Raw genomic sequence first — 16,044 nt, 5'->3', positions numbered from 1 at the left:
GGGAGCGAGGCCGGTCCGGATGCCGAGACGGGAGTGTCCCACTCCTGCAGAAGAGGCACACTTGGTTGCCCTTGCCGGTGACACCCTGGGGGACCCAGGAGCGAAGTTCGGCTCTTCTCCCCGAAAGTAGCCGGCGGGTCCGAGGCCGGGTGTGGCTTCCTCTGGCGTGCACACTCGCCGCCGGCGGCGCGGGGAGGCCCGCAGAGGCTCCGAGGCGAAGGCGGGCTGTTCCGACCCCCGGGCGCGGGGACGCTGCGCGCGGCTGTGAAAGGGGGGAGTGCAGAAGAGAAGGAGCGCCGTCCCGAGGGCACTGTCTCCACAAAAGGCGCTCGTTCCCGCGGCCGACACCCGTCCGCGGTCAGGCACAGGTTGCAGGAGTCGCTCGCACTGGGGATTGAAGCCATCGTTAGGGGACTTGGGGCTCTCTGCGGTGCAGGAATTGTCTTGGGCAGACTCTGCTCTTTGTGAGCTTTTTTTGAGGGGACCCTGGCCGGGATCAGTGTGTGTCTTCATCGACGGGGACGCAGATCACTCACCCTGAACTGATCCGCTCAGCGGAGGACTCGAGGCAGGGGAACCGTGCCCACCTGGCCCAGGTACCTGTTCGCTGGGGCAGGGCAGGCCGCTGACCTTGCCGTGGAGAGAAGGGTGGGGCGCGGCTTAGCAGATGAAAGCTCATGTGATTTCCCCCAAAGTCCATACTGTGAAGTGAGTGGTAAATATCAGGTGACACCTTTGTTTCTCCACCGTGATAAGTTCTGGAAAGCCCGGTCACAGTGACCATAGGTAAGAGAAGTGCTTTGTCAGGCAAGGACACTCTCTTCCCGGCTGTCCCTCGGCCAGTTATGTTCCTGCCTCTGTTTCCCCAAAGGGAAACCAGAAAGAGCGTGGAGCTAGTGTTACTTAAAGTGTGCTCACAGTCTTCCAGTTAATTTTCATTCCCTTCCAACTCTAACACTTTGTGATAAGAGGGAGGGTTGCGTGTGAGGGGGACCATCAGTCTGCCTCCAGGAGAGCCGGTGGATGGTCTCCTCTGACCTGGAGGCCCTGCCACTATCCCCCCCCCCTCCCGGTTCCTGACCCTTCACCCTGGCAGTGGGGCCTTTCCTCTAGGCCCTCAGCTGTTTTATGTCCTACCAATTTATATAAATTCCTTGTAGTTGACGTGTTAAAATTCCCTTTTGCTATGTTATTAGGCTCATGAAATGCCGTTTTCTCTCAAACCTAAGAGGTAGCTCTTGCTTAATGAACTTTCTAGGCGTGTGCATTGTTTGCTAACGTCCCTAGAACACAGGTTATGGGATACTCTTATTTCTGTTTGTCCATTCTAGGTCTTTTTTTTTTTTTTTTCAGTGTGATCATTTGGCTGTTTCAGCGTTTTCACGTACAAGACCATCCATTTCTGTGATACTAGGCTCTTGTTTATGCTATTGAACTAATTTGAGTTTTTCCAGGAACAGTCAGGATCAGTCATTATGTAGGACCAAATTATATTTCATTTTGCTGGAAGAAGAGGCAGAGCCTGGGATTGAGTACTTATGTCCGTGTGGTTTCCTTATGTGACTTATTTTATAAGAACAAATAAAAGCTTACACCCTGTTCTCTTCCCGTGTTCACCCGGTCAGAATTTCTAGGACAGAGAAAACTTTTCAGCTCCTTCTGAGGTGTGAGGGTTGCCAGGAGGTAAAGAAGTCCTTGAAAACATTACTACAGATATTTTATTCTGGCGAACTCCAGAGAGAGAGAGAGAAAGAGAGAGAGGGAACAGGAGAATGAAGGGGGGAAATATGTCCGGGTCCCGCTGTGTAGATGGCAGCCAGGTCACTGGTGGTGTGGATGGACGGAAGCCGTGTGGAGGTGACCTGGGTAGAGACAGCACGGTGTGTGTACCGTGATGTGGTCCATGTATCATGAGGTAGTTGGGCCTATTTACAATTTTTTGTATTTAACGAAGGGGATGGAGAGTTTGAGTTCTTTCCTTACAGATGAGAGGCGGGAAGCCTGGGCTCAGGGGGTTTCAGTTCTGGGAGAAGCCCGGGCAGCCTCGTGGTCCCCGCAGGGTCTGTAGGCGCCTGCCTGGTGGTGAACCTGGCCCGCCCACGGGTTAGGCCGCGTAACCTTGGGCAGGCCCGGCCTCCGTGCTCCCATCGGAGACTAGCCGGGGCGCCGTCTCACGGGCTGTGAGAGGCTCGCGTGAGGGATACGGGTGGGAGCTCGGAGCGTGCGGGCTCTCGGGGAACACTCGGTACATTTATCACACAGGCCGTTAGCGCGATTCAGGCCCCGGGTGGGGGGCCTGGGCGCCAGGCACACAGGCCACAGGCTGTCTCTGGCCATACGTGTGCTCGTGCGTGAGCATCCCAGGCCAGGATAACCGCGCCGCAGGATGCCTGCACCTCCTTCCCTTCCGGGCTTCACGTTTGGGAGACTCGGCTTGGCAGTTCTGTGGGTCTGAGCTTCGTCTTGTTCTGGGGCTGGGATTTGTTTCCGGTCGCTCAGCCTGGGCATCCGGCCCCAGCTCTGCCAGGCTGCCCGTCCGTCTCCACTTGTTTCTCACCCTGTTTGCTTTCTAGGATCTTTCTTAGGTTTTCAGACAGTAAACTTGGGAAAAATGTGCAGGCTTTCCTTGCTGACAGTGCATCCTGGTTCTGGAACAAGCTGCTACAGTAGGGCTTTCTCTGTAAGGGAAAAGTAAATGTTTTGGGTCCCCGGAGAACTTTAAGCACGACTGTATTTGAGTGCTGTAAACCTTCTAGAAAGTCCAGCCATCTCTGTGTCTGCTTCTATTCCTCCATGTCCATGTAGAGCACTGTCCACGCTCACCGGAGAGGTGGCCTGTTCTAGAGGGCAGACATTTGTTTGACTCAGTTATTCCAGTCTCTGTTGAACAACTTAAAATGCTGCAGGACTTGGAGTTCCTCTCCTCATCCCGCGTGAGATGGCTTTTACTGCCAAGGCTTGCCGGTCCTTGAAGACGGTGAGCCTGGCCTGAGCGCGGCCCAGCGCCTGGCCTTGTGAAGTGTTTACGTGAGCTGGCCACCCCCACGCCGGTCCTTGGGGGCTGCCTGGGGTCAGCCGCACATTTGAAAGCAATCTGCCTGGTCTCTAATTTAACCTTTTATGTTCCAGCTCTCGGTGAACTCTCTGCACTGTTCCCACAAACCCCGTAGAATCTCTGCACGTTAGGAACAAGTGATCCCGAGATGCTTTTATTCTGAGCCACAGGGTAAATTTAATCACAATGTGGAGAAGGAGTTTATATTATGGGTTTTGCTACAGTCAGTTACATTTCTAAGGATGAGAACACTGTCTCCGTTTACAGTTGGTCAAAACTGCGTTGACCCCGTCGACGAACATGCTTCACCACTTAACTACACAGAAGTCCTGCGTTTACAAACCTAAATACAAATTGTTCCTCGGTGCTCCGACCATATGTTCGAACAGAAACAGGGTTGATAAAAGATGGTTGGATCCCTAAGTCCCAGACTTATAAATGCTTTTCTAACCAAGTTAAATTTGGCAAAAATGCTATTTTATTTGCAGCGAAGATCGATGGAAGGCAATTTTTACAGCATTAGAAATTCAGCAGGATTGAATGAGGTTGCTGTTGCTTTCGCGTGTATGCCGGTATCCGAGAGAAACACAACAGTGGATCATGGAGGCCAGAAGTTCCAGCCGCGCCCCCCCCCCCCCCCCCGTGAGCCGTGGGCACACTGGCTGACATCCCTGGTTCCCCGGTGTCCCGTGTGGGACGAGGTAATGTGCCTCCCTGCACAGAGCTCGCGTGTCCCTCTGGGATCGTGGACGTCCCATGGCTGTGCGCAGCCCCACGCTTTTCAGACCTTCAGACCTCCGCTTCACGTGGAGTGTCGAGACCTTGCCTGGTGCTTCATGGAGGGAACGTGGTCACCAGACAGGGCGTCCCCTCTTCCAGGCAGCCCACCAGCCCTGCCTGGTCTGCTCTCGTCTCCCTCTGGTTTGGGACCCTGCGTCTCCTTCTTTTTCCTGGGCCATCTGGGTCCCTCCTTAGCCCCCGTGGAGTGACCAACCCTTCAGATCGCCTGTTCTTAAACGCAGATTTCTCCTGCCCCCACTTCTCCGTTGCCTTCACTATTGTGCTGACGTGTTCTGCTTTCCTCCTGCCTCCTCATACTCCCGTGGGCTCATCGCTGTTTCCATCACCCTGGAGGCCCTTGGTGTCCTTCAGAGCCTCCCAGCACACGCTGGCGAGCGCCCTGTGCACGTCCCGATTCCTCTCCCGGCCGAGCACACCTAAGCCCGGTCCCTGGGGCGCTACCTTCAGACGGGGGTGCGGCAGGCAGAAAGCCAAGCATAGGAGTAGACATGAGGGCAGAGCTGGGGGACTGGGCTGTGCCCCAGGCAGAGTGGCGCACGGCAGCCCTGTGGCCTTCCCGCCTGCCGCTGGCCCTTCTCGGGTCCCCCTCCACCCCCCAGGCTCCGTGCTGGAGGACCCCCAGGCACCCCGTCCATGTCCGTGGACCCCACATCTCTCCCTGCCCCCCGGCTGCCCCGCTACACATCTGGACCAGTTTCTGGCGTGGGGTCGTCCCTCCAGAAACATCTGCTGCCTGACTGATTCCTCCTCGTGTCAGGACTGCTGAGAAGTGCGTGCGGAGGTCGCCGCCGGACACTTCTGGAGGAAGTTTCGTTGTGCTTCCAGGGACCTTGAGTGATTAATGACAGTCTCTTAAAACATGTCTAATGTGACTTCGAACTTTTGGATTCTCTTTCCTTGACACATTTCCCAGCATCATAAACGTGGGAGCGGGCAGGCATCTGGGCCACCCCTTCTCGCAGTCCGCACCGCAGTGCGGAACGTTGGGTCCTCAGGGCCACGGCCCGTGGTCCCCACGCCCCTGGTGGTTCGGCCCAGCTGGCTTGGTGGCTTCTGCGTGAAGCGTCTCCCTGGGTCCCGGTACAGCGCCCCTGTGGATCGCGGCGGGTCCTGGGGTGAGTGGGTCCCTGGGTCCGCATCCCCTTCTTGCCTCTGTTGTCTGGACCGCGCGGCCTGGGAGGAGGGGTCCGCCACAGTGCCGCTCTGGGACCTGGATGGAGACCACCTCTTAACTGCTCCCTGGTGGGGCCCAGCTCCCTTAAAACAGCATAAACGCTTTCTGTTTTCTGGGCAAAATAATTGGGTTTCCCAATTTTTGTTAGCTTCTTAAAGGAGTGCCTATTCCAGTTAAGGTTGAGAACCCTTGTCCGAGGACGCAGGAAGTTTCCCTACTCGGTGACTTCAAAAACGTGTGAATGCACCTCAAAGTCCACATTTCCGCACTTTTTCAGCGATGGCATGATCTGGCCCACCCTCAGTGGATTGCTCCCCCCGACCACAGCTGTGGTGAGCGAGCCCTGGCCAGGGCTGCCCACTGTCACCCCCCAGGAGTGTGCCAGCTTGGTGGGACACCTGGCCTTTCCCGCGGTCCTGCTGTTTCTCAGGTTTCCTGACTTCTGCTGTCCCCCCAGAGGTGCCTGCCTCACTCACAGCCTGGTCCCCGGGAGCGCAGGACACCCTGGTTTAGACCCTGGAGGGAGGCCTCCCGCCCCCGGGCGACGAGCCGCACCCACGCCGCTGTGCGGGCCAGGAGGGGACCCAGCACGGGAGGCTGAGAGTCAGCGGGGATTTTCGGTTTCCTCCCTCAACTTCTCCCTTTGTCACCTGGGCTGAGGCCAGACCCCAGCGTGTGGCCCTGGGGGCAGCTTCGTCAGCGCTCGCCTGTCCAGTAGTTCTGTAAGTGCAGTGGGAAGAAGCTCATTTCCTGCGAATAATAGCTACGCGCTTGTCAGAAGGGGTAGGAAAGTTTTCCTGGCTCAGAAAGGTAATGAAAATAAGATCCTTTCCCTGGTTTGGAAGACAAGACAGGAATTTCAAGAGAAGGTTTGTTACTTGTGAAAAAGATTCTTTGGCCAAAGACCAGTAATTATGCATTCCCAGGGATGGGAAGAAGGTGTAGCCTGACAGAGGGGGCATCTCTGCCCCTCGTCTGCTTGTCCCCCACCCTCCGCCCCTGTCCCCGGACGGGAGTAGCGAGCAGGGCTGCCAAGAGAGAGACGGAGGGAGACAGAGAGACAGAGACAGGGAGAGACAGAGAGAAACAGAGAGACAGAGAGGGACAGAGAGAGGCAGAGGGAGAGAGACAGAGACAGAGAGACAGACACAGAGGGGGAGAGACAGACAGAAAGACAGAGGGAGACAGACAGAGAGATAGAGCCAGAGAGACAGGGAGAGAGACAGAGAGAGGCAGACAGGACGGTGGGCCGGCTCCCCCCTGAAGCAGGGTGACAGCCTTGCTGCCCTTGCACAGAAGGAAGGAACATTCCCAACAAGTCTGGGAAGGTGTGCTCTGTCCGTTCTGTGCAGGAAGGGATCCCGTCCCCCGCGTCTGCATCCTGTGAAGGGTGATCCTGAGCCGTTGGCCCGGTTGCTGGAATAACAGTGAGGAGGGTCCCTCTCCACTCACACTTCACCAGGGAGATCGCTTCATGGAAATACCTGGACCTCTTTTATTTTGTTGGTGAATTTACCCCCAGGGGCACCTGCTTGGACCTTGCTTTTCCCCTGCAAGATGCGATTTGGGAAGACGTGGGGCAAGCTGTGCCCTTTGCAAGAGGATGTGGGGGCACAAGTCTATGAACTAGGGTGAGCTCGAGACTAAGACCATGCTGGGCGCCCTGACATGCTGTCTGGAGATGGGTTTGTGCCCATGACCTGCTTCGACCGCTCCCTGGTCCCGCCTTGTGTCGTTACCCTGCGCCCTGCACTTCGGTGTTCAGGAAGCCCACAGACACTAAATTTTGTGGGTGATGTGTGTAAACATAGCTGTGCTCATTGTTAGCATGATAAAGAATTAGGACCCGGATGATATTTTGGTCGTGTTTGGTATTTGATAGGAAAGCCCTGTGTACTTTGATTCAGAGATAGGACGTTCTGGAACACGGGAAGGTGTACCCAGTGTGCCTGGCGCTGGGGGGCAGGGAGAATTATGGAGCCAGGGGAGGAAGGGCCCGGGTAGCATCTGGTGTAAAGCCAGGTGGTCAGCAGTTCCCGTTTGCCCCGGAGTTCCATTCCCCACTGCTTTCCCACCCCTGGGAGTTGGAGCAGAGCCAGTAGGTCCCATCCCAACGTGCCCTCTGCAGCCCCTGCATCGTGCTCAGGTTGAAGGCACCTTTTCCTTCCAGTGGCACCCGCTTTTGGAACCCGTCATGTTTCAGGACCCCGCCTGAGCCGTCCCTGGAGGATGGGGGTCGGTGGGAGGCTGTTGGCATGGCTCGTGATTATCAAGCCAATAATTAAGGAGCACCGTGTGCCCGGCAAGATGCAAGATTCTCCGTGTAAGAGGGAGCCAACACCATTCCAGGCTGTTCTTCGCTGGTGCACTTACCCGGGAGCTCCTCATGCTCCCACGTCAGCGTGGGTGTGCAGGGAGGGAGCGAGTGGGCTGCAGGTGCAGGTTGCAGAGCCTCCACCAAGACCCTCGTGCTGTGTGTCGAGTTTGCACCATTTACCTTCTTTTTTCAGTGGACTTCTTCCTCCTTCTGCGCCTTTTTTCCTGCGTCTTCCTAGTGAGGTTAGCAGCCAGCAAGTTTCTGGAAGGGCGATCCTAACATACGGCTTGATTATCAAGGCAATAGATGCTCAGACGGTGGCACAGGAGGAATCGTTTTCACGAAGAGTTGACGTATTGTTTATTCTTCTCTCGGGTGCCCGTTACCGAGTCTGTGAACTTGGGTGTTGATGTATGTGCTAGCGTTTAAGACACCACGGGAGACGGGTACTGCATAAGTATGTCTCAGTCAGCTCAGGCCGCAGTAACAAACACCCCAGGCTGGGCGGCTTACACAATGGACAGTCCGAGATCAAGGAGCCGGCACACTGGGCTGGCTTCTGGTGAGAGCCTCTTCCTGGCCTGTGAACGGCCGCCTTCCCGCCATGGCCTCACATGGCCTCACATGGCCGTCGCTCGTGTGCTGGGGGACGGGGTTGGGGGGCGTGGAGAGAAGGCAGGTGATCCCTGTGTCCGAATAACCATCATGCTGGCGGTTACGGCTTGAGTTTATGAGTTTGGGAGAGACAATGTTCAGTCCATGACGGTACACTGTAAAAGCCGGCCCTGTTCAGGTTGTAAATACTCAAACAGATGGGAATATCAGAGAGAGGATCTTGAAAAGGCACATGAAGTTTGCTTACTGTTCTATCAGAAATACAGAAATGTGGGCACCTGGGTGGCTCAGTCGGTTGAGCAGCTGCCTTCGGCTCAGGTCATGATCCTGGAGTCCTGGGATCGAGTCCCGCATCGGGCTCCCTGCTCCGCAGGGAGTCTGCTTCTCCCTCTGCTGCTCCCCGCTGCTCATGCTCTCTCTTTCACCCTCTCTCTAATAGATAAATAATCATTAAAAAATAAAAGAATCTGGGGCGCCTGGGTGGCTCAGTCGGTTAAGCGACTGCCTTCGGCTCAGGTCATGATCCTGGAGTCCCTGGATCGAGTCCCGCATCGGGCTCCCTGCTCGGCGGGGAGTCTGCTTCTCCCTCTGACCCTCCCCCCTCTCGTCCTCTCTCTCTCTCTCTCTCTCATTCTCACTCTCAAATAAATAAAAAATAAAAAAATAACCCTCTTTTAAAAAAAATACAGAAATGAATGTTCCACAAAATCTGGAAAGATAAAAATAAATATTTAGTGGGAATGGGTTATTTCTTTTAAATTGTGGAACAGATTTCGGCAGCTGGGCTGTTAGTAGGTATAATAGACCCCGGTCTCCATCACTTGATTAGACCCGAGGCTGTGGTACTTGTATGTGTTTCTTTCTGCTGCTGCTGCAGGAGGCTGGCGGGAGCGTGGCCGCTGGTATTAAGACAAGGCTACGAGTACTGTTTGGGTTTGTATCATAATCCAAATACACAGCGTCTGGCTCGTGGACGGACAGATGTCAGGGTTTCGGCACATAACTGGATTGGACGTGTCTGCTCAGGCTGGTGCGTCATGATCCGGTGCCTCTGGTAAATGGAATGGCGTTTCGGCGCCTTCTCTCGGCCTCTGGACAGCACGGCACCGTACCTTTGGCGGTTTGGAAAGTGAGCATTGGACCCGGAACCTGACTTTCTAGCCCGCATAGTAGGGGCGTGTGCTCACGCCTGCACGAACACAACCCGCACGTGCCCGGTCCGCACTCGGGGGCGCACACACCTGCGGCCTCGCCGGTGCTCCAGGCGGCCGAGTCCCCGACCCCACTGCCATCTCCTTCTGTGGCAGGTACCTTACAGTCCCAGCCCGGTTATCCTTCGCCCAGCATTTGCTTACGTGGTTCCCAGAGCAGAAATGACCCTAAAGCACTCTTCCTCTTCTATCAGGATTGAGGGTGGCTTTGCTGACGGCACAGGCCGAGCGGCCCCAGCGTTAAGAGAAACTGCAAGTCTGCGACAGCGTTTGAAGCTGGGCGCCCGGAGGACTCCTCCAGCCTCTCTGTGCACAGGGGATCTGAGGCGCTCGAGTTCACGTTCTGGGAAACGACAGTCTGAGATTGGCGTGGGGGCTGATCCCTCCCGCGTACCCGCTCCGAGATCCAGCGGCCTGACCGCCCTCCTTCCTCCTGGACGGGCCTGCTGGCACCTCATGCGGGGTAACATAATCTCCCTCCTTCAGAGAAAAGAGGATTTCCTCCCGCCTATTTTCAGCCGAGGATTAGGGACAGTGAGGTTCTGCCATTAGGATGTCATCTAGATTTTTTTTTTTTAAAGATTTTATTTATTAATTTGACAGAGAGAGACACAGCGAGAGAGCGAACACAAGCAGGGGGAGTGGGAGTGGGAGAGGGAGAAGCAGGCTTCCCATGGAGGAGGGAGCCGGATGTGGGGCTCGATCCCAGGACCCTGGGATCATGACCTGAGCTGAAGGCAGTCGCTTAACGACGAGCCACCCAGGATGACACCCATGGATGTCATCTAGATTTTTGTGTGATTTTTCAAGAAGATCTCAGAAATTTGCCCACTGAAACCCAAGTTTTAAAAGCATGGAATTAATTTAAAATTATTACATGGAATAAAACTATGGGAGGATCATCGGTAGGGTCAGAGCTACTCTTACAAAATGCCTGAAAGTGACAGATAACTGTTCACATATGGGGTAATTTCAGTGACCTTTTCACTTTAGAAATGTGTGGAGGTCGTTTTGATTTGGATAAACGTAGACGAGCGATGAAAAGATGAGAAAACCGTGTGCACACACGTCTCTTTGCGCAGTAAGGTTCGGCGTTGGCGTGAACCCGAGAGCGGCATGTGCGTGAGGAAGGCCGAGCGGTGGTCGTGTGGCCGGCCTCTCTCGTCCTCCTTCCTCGTGTCCCTTCGCTCATTCGCCTTTTCTCTGACATCACATGGGAGTAAGCACGGCACTGGAGGATTTGTGGGGGGCAACCCGTTATGATTCTTATAAAGAAAAGTTTGTGGCGTACTTAGCACATATTAGGTGCTCATCATGGGATGTTCATCAGATGTTTATTGGGCACCTGCTGTATGCATGGGGGCTTCAGTGGGGAGCAGTCCTGGAGGCTGCGTGTTCGTGGCAGGTGACTGACAGTAAATAAGCACGTGGCGTGCGGGGTGCCAGGAGGGGCTGCCGAGGAACGTGAACCCCCGGCAGGAGGATCGGGACGGGACGCTGTGGAGAAGGTCGGGCAGCCTCCGCGGGCAGGTGAGGCCGAGGCGGGGCGGCCGAGGTGGATGGCGGCCAGCCCGAGCACGGCCAGCTCATCTCCTCGACGGGCACGCGCCGCTCCTGAGTTCATTGCCTGAAACACGGAATACATTGTGTGTGTTGCTTTTGATGAAGTTTTAAGTTTTTCTGAAAATCATGTGGTGAAATGAGGAACATGTTACGTAATAGGTAAGTTAGGAGTATCGATTTATTGAACAGATAGACAGTAGGTTGGTTTATGGGCAGTGTTTTTCATTGTGGTAAAACATACATAACATGAAATTTACCACTTTCACCCCTTTTAGGTGCATAATTCGGTGGCGTTCAGCACAGTCACGCTGTGCAGCCGCCATCCATCTCCAGAGCCTTTGCGTCATCCTAAACAGAGTTTAGGGCAATTGCCGAGTTACGGGCAATTTTAATTAGTTTGCTGTATGTGTGATATTGTCTCCCTTGCTATTTTGGAAACACATTTTTTAAATCAGTGAAAAAGACCTCAGCAGGATCACGAAGAACCTTACTGAAACTTAAGCACTATTTAAATTTTAATGGAAAATGCACCCAAGTAGGAGGTTGGTTTTTCTTCTAAATAATCCAGGTGGTGACTTTTACGAGCCGTTGGGTACTCCGGACGAGTGCATTCATTTGAGGGCTGGGTTGCTCACTCTGTGCCTGGGGACGTAGGGAAGGGACCCTTCGGGAGACAGGATTTCCTGGAAGTCAGGTCTCCACGCGGCACACTCACCACACGCAGCTCATCAGCACAGACTTGCTTAGTGGTGTCGAGTCACATGCGGTTTCCTATGTGCATTTGTGAGAAGTAGGGGGTAAAGCATTTTATGGACATTTTCTTCCAGAAGCTCCATTCTGCTGACTGACTGGTTTGAACACGTTGTCCATTTTCAGCTAATGTATAACATTATGTTCTTTCACTATCTAACAAATTAAGAAGTAGATTAGTTAAATCCAAAAGTACATTTGCGAATGTCTTCTCTAAAATGGTTGATTCTGCGAGAAGTGACGTCCTGTTCTTTCTACCAAAGGTGATAGGAGATTTTTTTGATCTTAAATTGAAGTAATTTTTTGATTTCATAAATTGTTCTGTTTCTTTTTAGAGAGTAGCTTGGTTAGGTCCCTCTTCTTAGTACCTGATTTGTTAACGAGAAACTTAGCTGTAAAACGGAGTAATTATACTGTAGTTTGTCTCATTAAAAACCATGCTGTGTGGTGAGTTGGCCGGACGCCCTATTTGGCAGGTGATGGTCAGAGTTGATAGAAAAGTAGGAAGTAAACATAAAGAGAGAATTAATGGCCTTTGCACCCTCACACTTCCTTAAAAAAATGGGTTGACATTGGTTTTTATCAATTTATTACCCTTGGGTCTTCAGAGCGGTCCTTAGTCTGACGGAGGGCGTCTTGCGTTCCTCATTGGGGTGTGGTCTGTGCCCTGAGGGGGAGCTGACCTGTCCCCACCCTGCCACAGTCCCTGCAGCTCAGGAATGCCTTCTCTCCCACCTGCGCAGAACTCAGGATCATGAATATCTGACTCCACTTTGCTTTATTCCTCCGGTGGGCCTGGCCGAGGGCTGGGCTCTAGAGCCGACCCTAAGAGGGAGCCCAGGGTGCCCGCTGTCTGTCAGGGTTCAGATGCGCGAGGGGGCAGGGGAGGGCCCTGGGCCGCCAGACTGCTCCCTGGCCCTCTGCCCTCCCGTCCCCGGGAATCTGGGTTGAGGTGAGGGCCAGGAGGTGGGCCAGGGGTGAAATCTGCCATCAGTGACCGTTTGACCAGGTGTTGGGGACTGTTTCTTTGTCGGGATGGAGGATGTGACATGGAAATTAGGTCTCCGGTCTCCTGGGCCCCTCTGGAAAGGCAGCTTCTCAAATCGATCCTGAATTCTATCTTAGAGGCCAGGAGGGGCCTCTGACCACGTAAACTCTAGAAGTCAGTAGGCTCCAAGCAGGTGCGCCTCCTGGCGATGGTCTCCTTGTGTCGCCCGTGTGGCTCTGACCTGTGTTTGCTTCCAGATTCGGGCCGGTCTGTGGTTCGGGGGGCCCCTGCCAGCGCCCAGCAGCCCCCTGGGCTCGCGGACGATGGAAATGAGCGAGCGCCGCCATGGCGTGGCTCTGGCCATGGCACCGGGGAGCACCGGGGGGCAGGACGCCGGCTGTGGGGGCGAGGCCCCGCGTCTGGTGGCGTGTGTGGCCTCCCTGGGCCTGTGGCACTTGGAGTTCGTTCTCCGTGGGTGGGAGCGCCACACGTTAGACGTTCAGTAGCAGGCAGGTGAACCGGTCGCTCACGGGTGGTGGCCGGACGGTTGGGGAAGAAGACCAGTTCCATCATCCAGCAAATACTGCGATAACAAGCCCTGTTTTACCAACTGTGACGGGACAGGTCACGCGAGCTGCTGCTCCTCCCTGCGGTCCCGTGGTCCCTGCCGCTCCCGCTCCTGTCGTTCCACGAACCTGGTAGTGAATCGGAATCGGCCATGGTGGATGCAGGGGCAGTGGTCGGGCCGAGGGCAGCCAGGAGGCCGTGCCGGGGCCTGAAGGCAGGTGTGCTGGGGTCAGAGGTCATTGTGTAGGTGACATCGGGGAGGGGCTTGGCATATTTTGTATTTGGGGGAAGAAGGGCCCTGACCGGTGACCAGTCCCTGTGCCAGCACTTGGGCCGGTGAGCACAGACACGGACAGCGTGGGATAACGGTGCTTCCCTCCCGGCGCCCCTGGCCGCGGCGGGTGGCGACCCCAGCCCTCTAGCCTGCCGCAGGTACGGCTTGCCCCAGGCGCCAGGGGGGACGGCAGGCTCACAGCAGCCTCGCCTTCCCCGTATTCTTCCTAAACCAGAGATGCTCCCTTTTCCAGTTTGTTATAGCTTAGTATTCACTGTAAAACTGTGTGCTTTAAAAAGTGACTTGAAGTAGGGAGAGTGTCCTAAGTTACTTTTTCAAAATGAAAACTCAGAGGGCAGGATGGTGAGTTGGGCCGAATTTCAGCCCTGCCCATGAGACAGAAGCAAAGACGAGGAAGAGCCCCCCAAACTCGGCGAACGTCACGGCCTCTCCTGGGGTTCAGGTTTTGCTTTCAGTTTTGAAGTCCTGGCCTTCCCGAGTTCCAGACTTGAGTTTATAGAGAACCGTGTCTCCAGAAGCGGGAGGGCGCCCAAGGTGTGAAGTCGGATTTAACTTCTGGGTTAACGGGAGCAGACAGGGAGGTGCCTGCGTCCGTCCCGCCCGGCCGCGTTCTCTATGTCCGAGGGAGCCTCCCACCTGCGGGAGCGGCAGAAGAATGTGGAGGGGCTCCGTCCCGCCCGAGGCTCCCTGCCCCAGCCCGCCGCGCAGGAGCACGCATGCCAGAGTCTGGAAACGCTGGCGCTATGGGTGCTGGGGAGTCAAGAACCCAAACGAGAGCGGTCACGTGTCTCTTGTGTTTGCTTCCAAGTGCTTTCTCCATTTGTCTTTCCCACACTTAGAGCTATGCTCTTCCCAAAATCCTGCAGCTGGTTTCTGCTTCCCAGAAAACCTGGCCAGTCGCTCCCCAGGAGAACACAGTGTCCCCACAGGGAAAGAGCAGCCTAATTAAGTCTCCCCCCTGTTCCCCGCAGAGATAGGTGAGCTGCTCCGTCATGCTTGGGCTTACCTGGGGATCGGCGTGAGGGCTGGCTCCCTGCAGCCCTCCTGGGTCTAGGTGGTGTGAGAGGGAGGCAGGATGTGTAGCCCCCGGTCTCACACGGGGGTTGAGGGGCCAGCCTGTCTCCAGGGCAGGTTCTTTCCCTTCTTGCATCACCACCGCGGAAACCTTAATTAGGAGACTCAGGTAGGCTCCACAGTTCGGCCAATCGCAAGTGCGGTGGGGAGCGAGCAATACGCAGGGACAGGCCCAGAGCAGTGGCCTTTTCCTTGTCATGGGAAATGCTCTGCTATTCACTGCCAGTCACACACCCCACATCTTTTCCCCGGAGCCCCCTTTCGTAGACCTGCCCAATGTCCAGCTGAGGCTGTACACCTGTTTCTGATGCGTTGCCCTCTGGCTGGAGAGAAATCCGTCGGCACTTCTGCCTTTCCTTATGTCCTTCCTGCAGTGCACACTCACCAGGGCGGCGTCTTCACTGTCTCAGAAGTGGGTTGTTTTCCTGCAGCTGCCCTTGGAACTCCATGCTGGAAGAGACCTAGGATTGGTGTTTGTTTGGGCGTTGGAATGAGACGCGTGTGGTTAATGAGTCGAAAGCAAAGTAAGTTGAATTTCAGCGAATGTGTAGTAGTTAGAGGCCCATCTGTGTTGGTATTCTGCTTCAAAACTATGTCAATTTTTGTGAAACGAAGTCTTTTAAGAATTTCATGGTTCTTGTGGGTGCAAGAATTCATATTATTGAACATACTTAAATAAAAAACCATTCACCCCACACAGGTCAGATCTGTGGGATTCCTGAGGTGTCGTCATGTCTGACTTTTGGAAGATCTCCGTGGGTTTACTTCTTGTTTGGTGCTGTGGCTTCTTGGGTTACAGTTGTCCCGGGCAGAATGGAAAGTTCCCGTTTACTGTGTGGGAAGATCACTTTCTGGCCATTTAATCTGCTGCTGACAGCTAACTGTTGATAAGGATGGAATGAAACCAGATACCAGTTTGAGTGTCCCCCATCAGGAAGAGCCAGGAATGCGGGTGAAGAGCCTCCTCCTGGGGCTGGTGCAGACAGAGGGAGGAGGCAGGTGTGGGTGGGGGTCACCCCCCTCCCCCTGTACCCCTGTCTTCTGGGTTCCCTTCCCTCCCTTCCCTCCCAGGCTTGCTGTCCCTGCCTTTTCCAGCCCCCATCTCCCATTCATGAAGGAGCGTCTTCAGCTTTGTGAAGGGCGTTGGCTCGGCCCCTCCATGCCTGGGCCACAGCCGGACCCATCCGCTCTTCCTTCACTTTGTGAGAATCTCCCTTTCTCTGGAATTCCCTCCAGAGGCAGCCTCAGTCTGCGCCCCTTCAGCACACACGGCGGCTTTGCAGGTGTTCACTGGAACCCCACGGGTTCTGCGCTGCATTGAGTGTTCTTCGGGGCCGTTTCTGATTTCTGTTACTGTGTCTGGTTCTCCAGCCTCCTGGAGATGCTGAGAGCTGCCCAGTATCCCTGCAGTAAACTACTTGGCAGAGCAAACAAGTGCTGCTCCCCAGGCCTGGCTGCTCCCCGGGCCTGGCTAGTCCCTGGGCCCTGGCTGCTCCCCAGGCCTGGCTACTCCCTAGGCCCTGGCTGCTCCCCAGGCCTGGCTACTCCCCGAGCCTGGCTCCTCCCTGGGCCCTGGCTGCTCCCCGAGCCTGGCTACTCCCTGGGCCCTGGCTGCTCCCCGGGCCTGGCTACTC

General features: G+C 55.1%; 1 protein-coding gene and 1 long non-coding RNA gene across 2 annotated transcripts in view; both read left to right on the top strand.

The window, feature by feature from the left end:
* Positions 1-16,044, top strand: part of ATP11A (ATPase phospholipid transporting 11A) — a 116,423-nt gene that overhangs the window by 958 nt on the left and 99,421 nt on the right. Inside the window, exon 2 of the mRNA XM_035003779.1 lies at positions 481-596. Within this exon, the coding sequence (XP_034859670.1) occupies positions 481-596 (116 nt within the window). The remainder of the gene's footprint in view (positions 1-480; positions 597-16,044) is intronic.
* LOC118009224 overlaps positions 3,711-16,044 on the top strand; it is a 33,126-nt gene continuing 20,792 nt past the window's right edge. The window contains exon 1 of the long non-coding RNA XR_004678837.1: positions 3,711-3,756. This is a non-coding gene — a long non-coding RNA (uncharacterized LOC118009224). The remainder of the gene's footprint in view (positions 3,757-16,044) is intronic.

This window comes from Mirounga leonina, unplaced genomic scaffold (genome assembly GCF_011800145.1).
Source record: "Mirounga leonina isolate KUSES-001 unplaced genomic scaffold, KU_Mleo_1.0 Mir_127, whole genome shotgun sequence".
NCBI lineage: Eukaryota > Metazoa > Chordata > Mammalia > Carnivora > Phocidae > Mirounga > Mirounga leonina.
The sequence above is the reverse complement of the archived record's forward strand: the minus strand, read 5'-3'. Positions and strand labels throughout refer to the sequence as shown.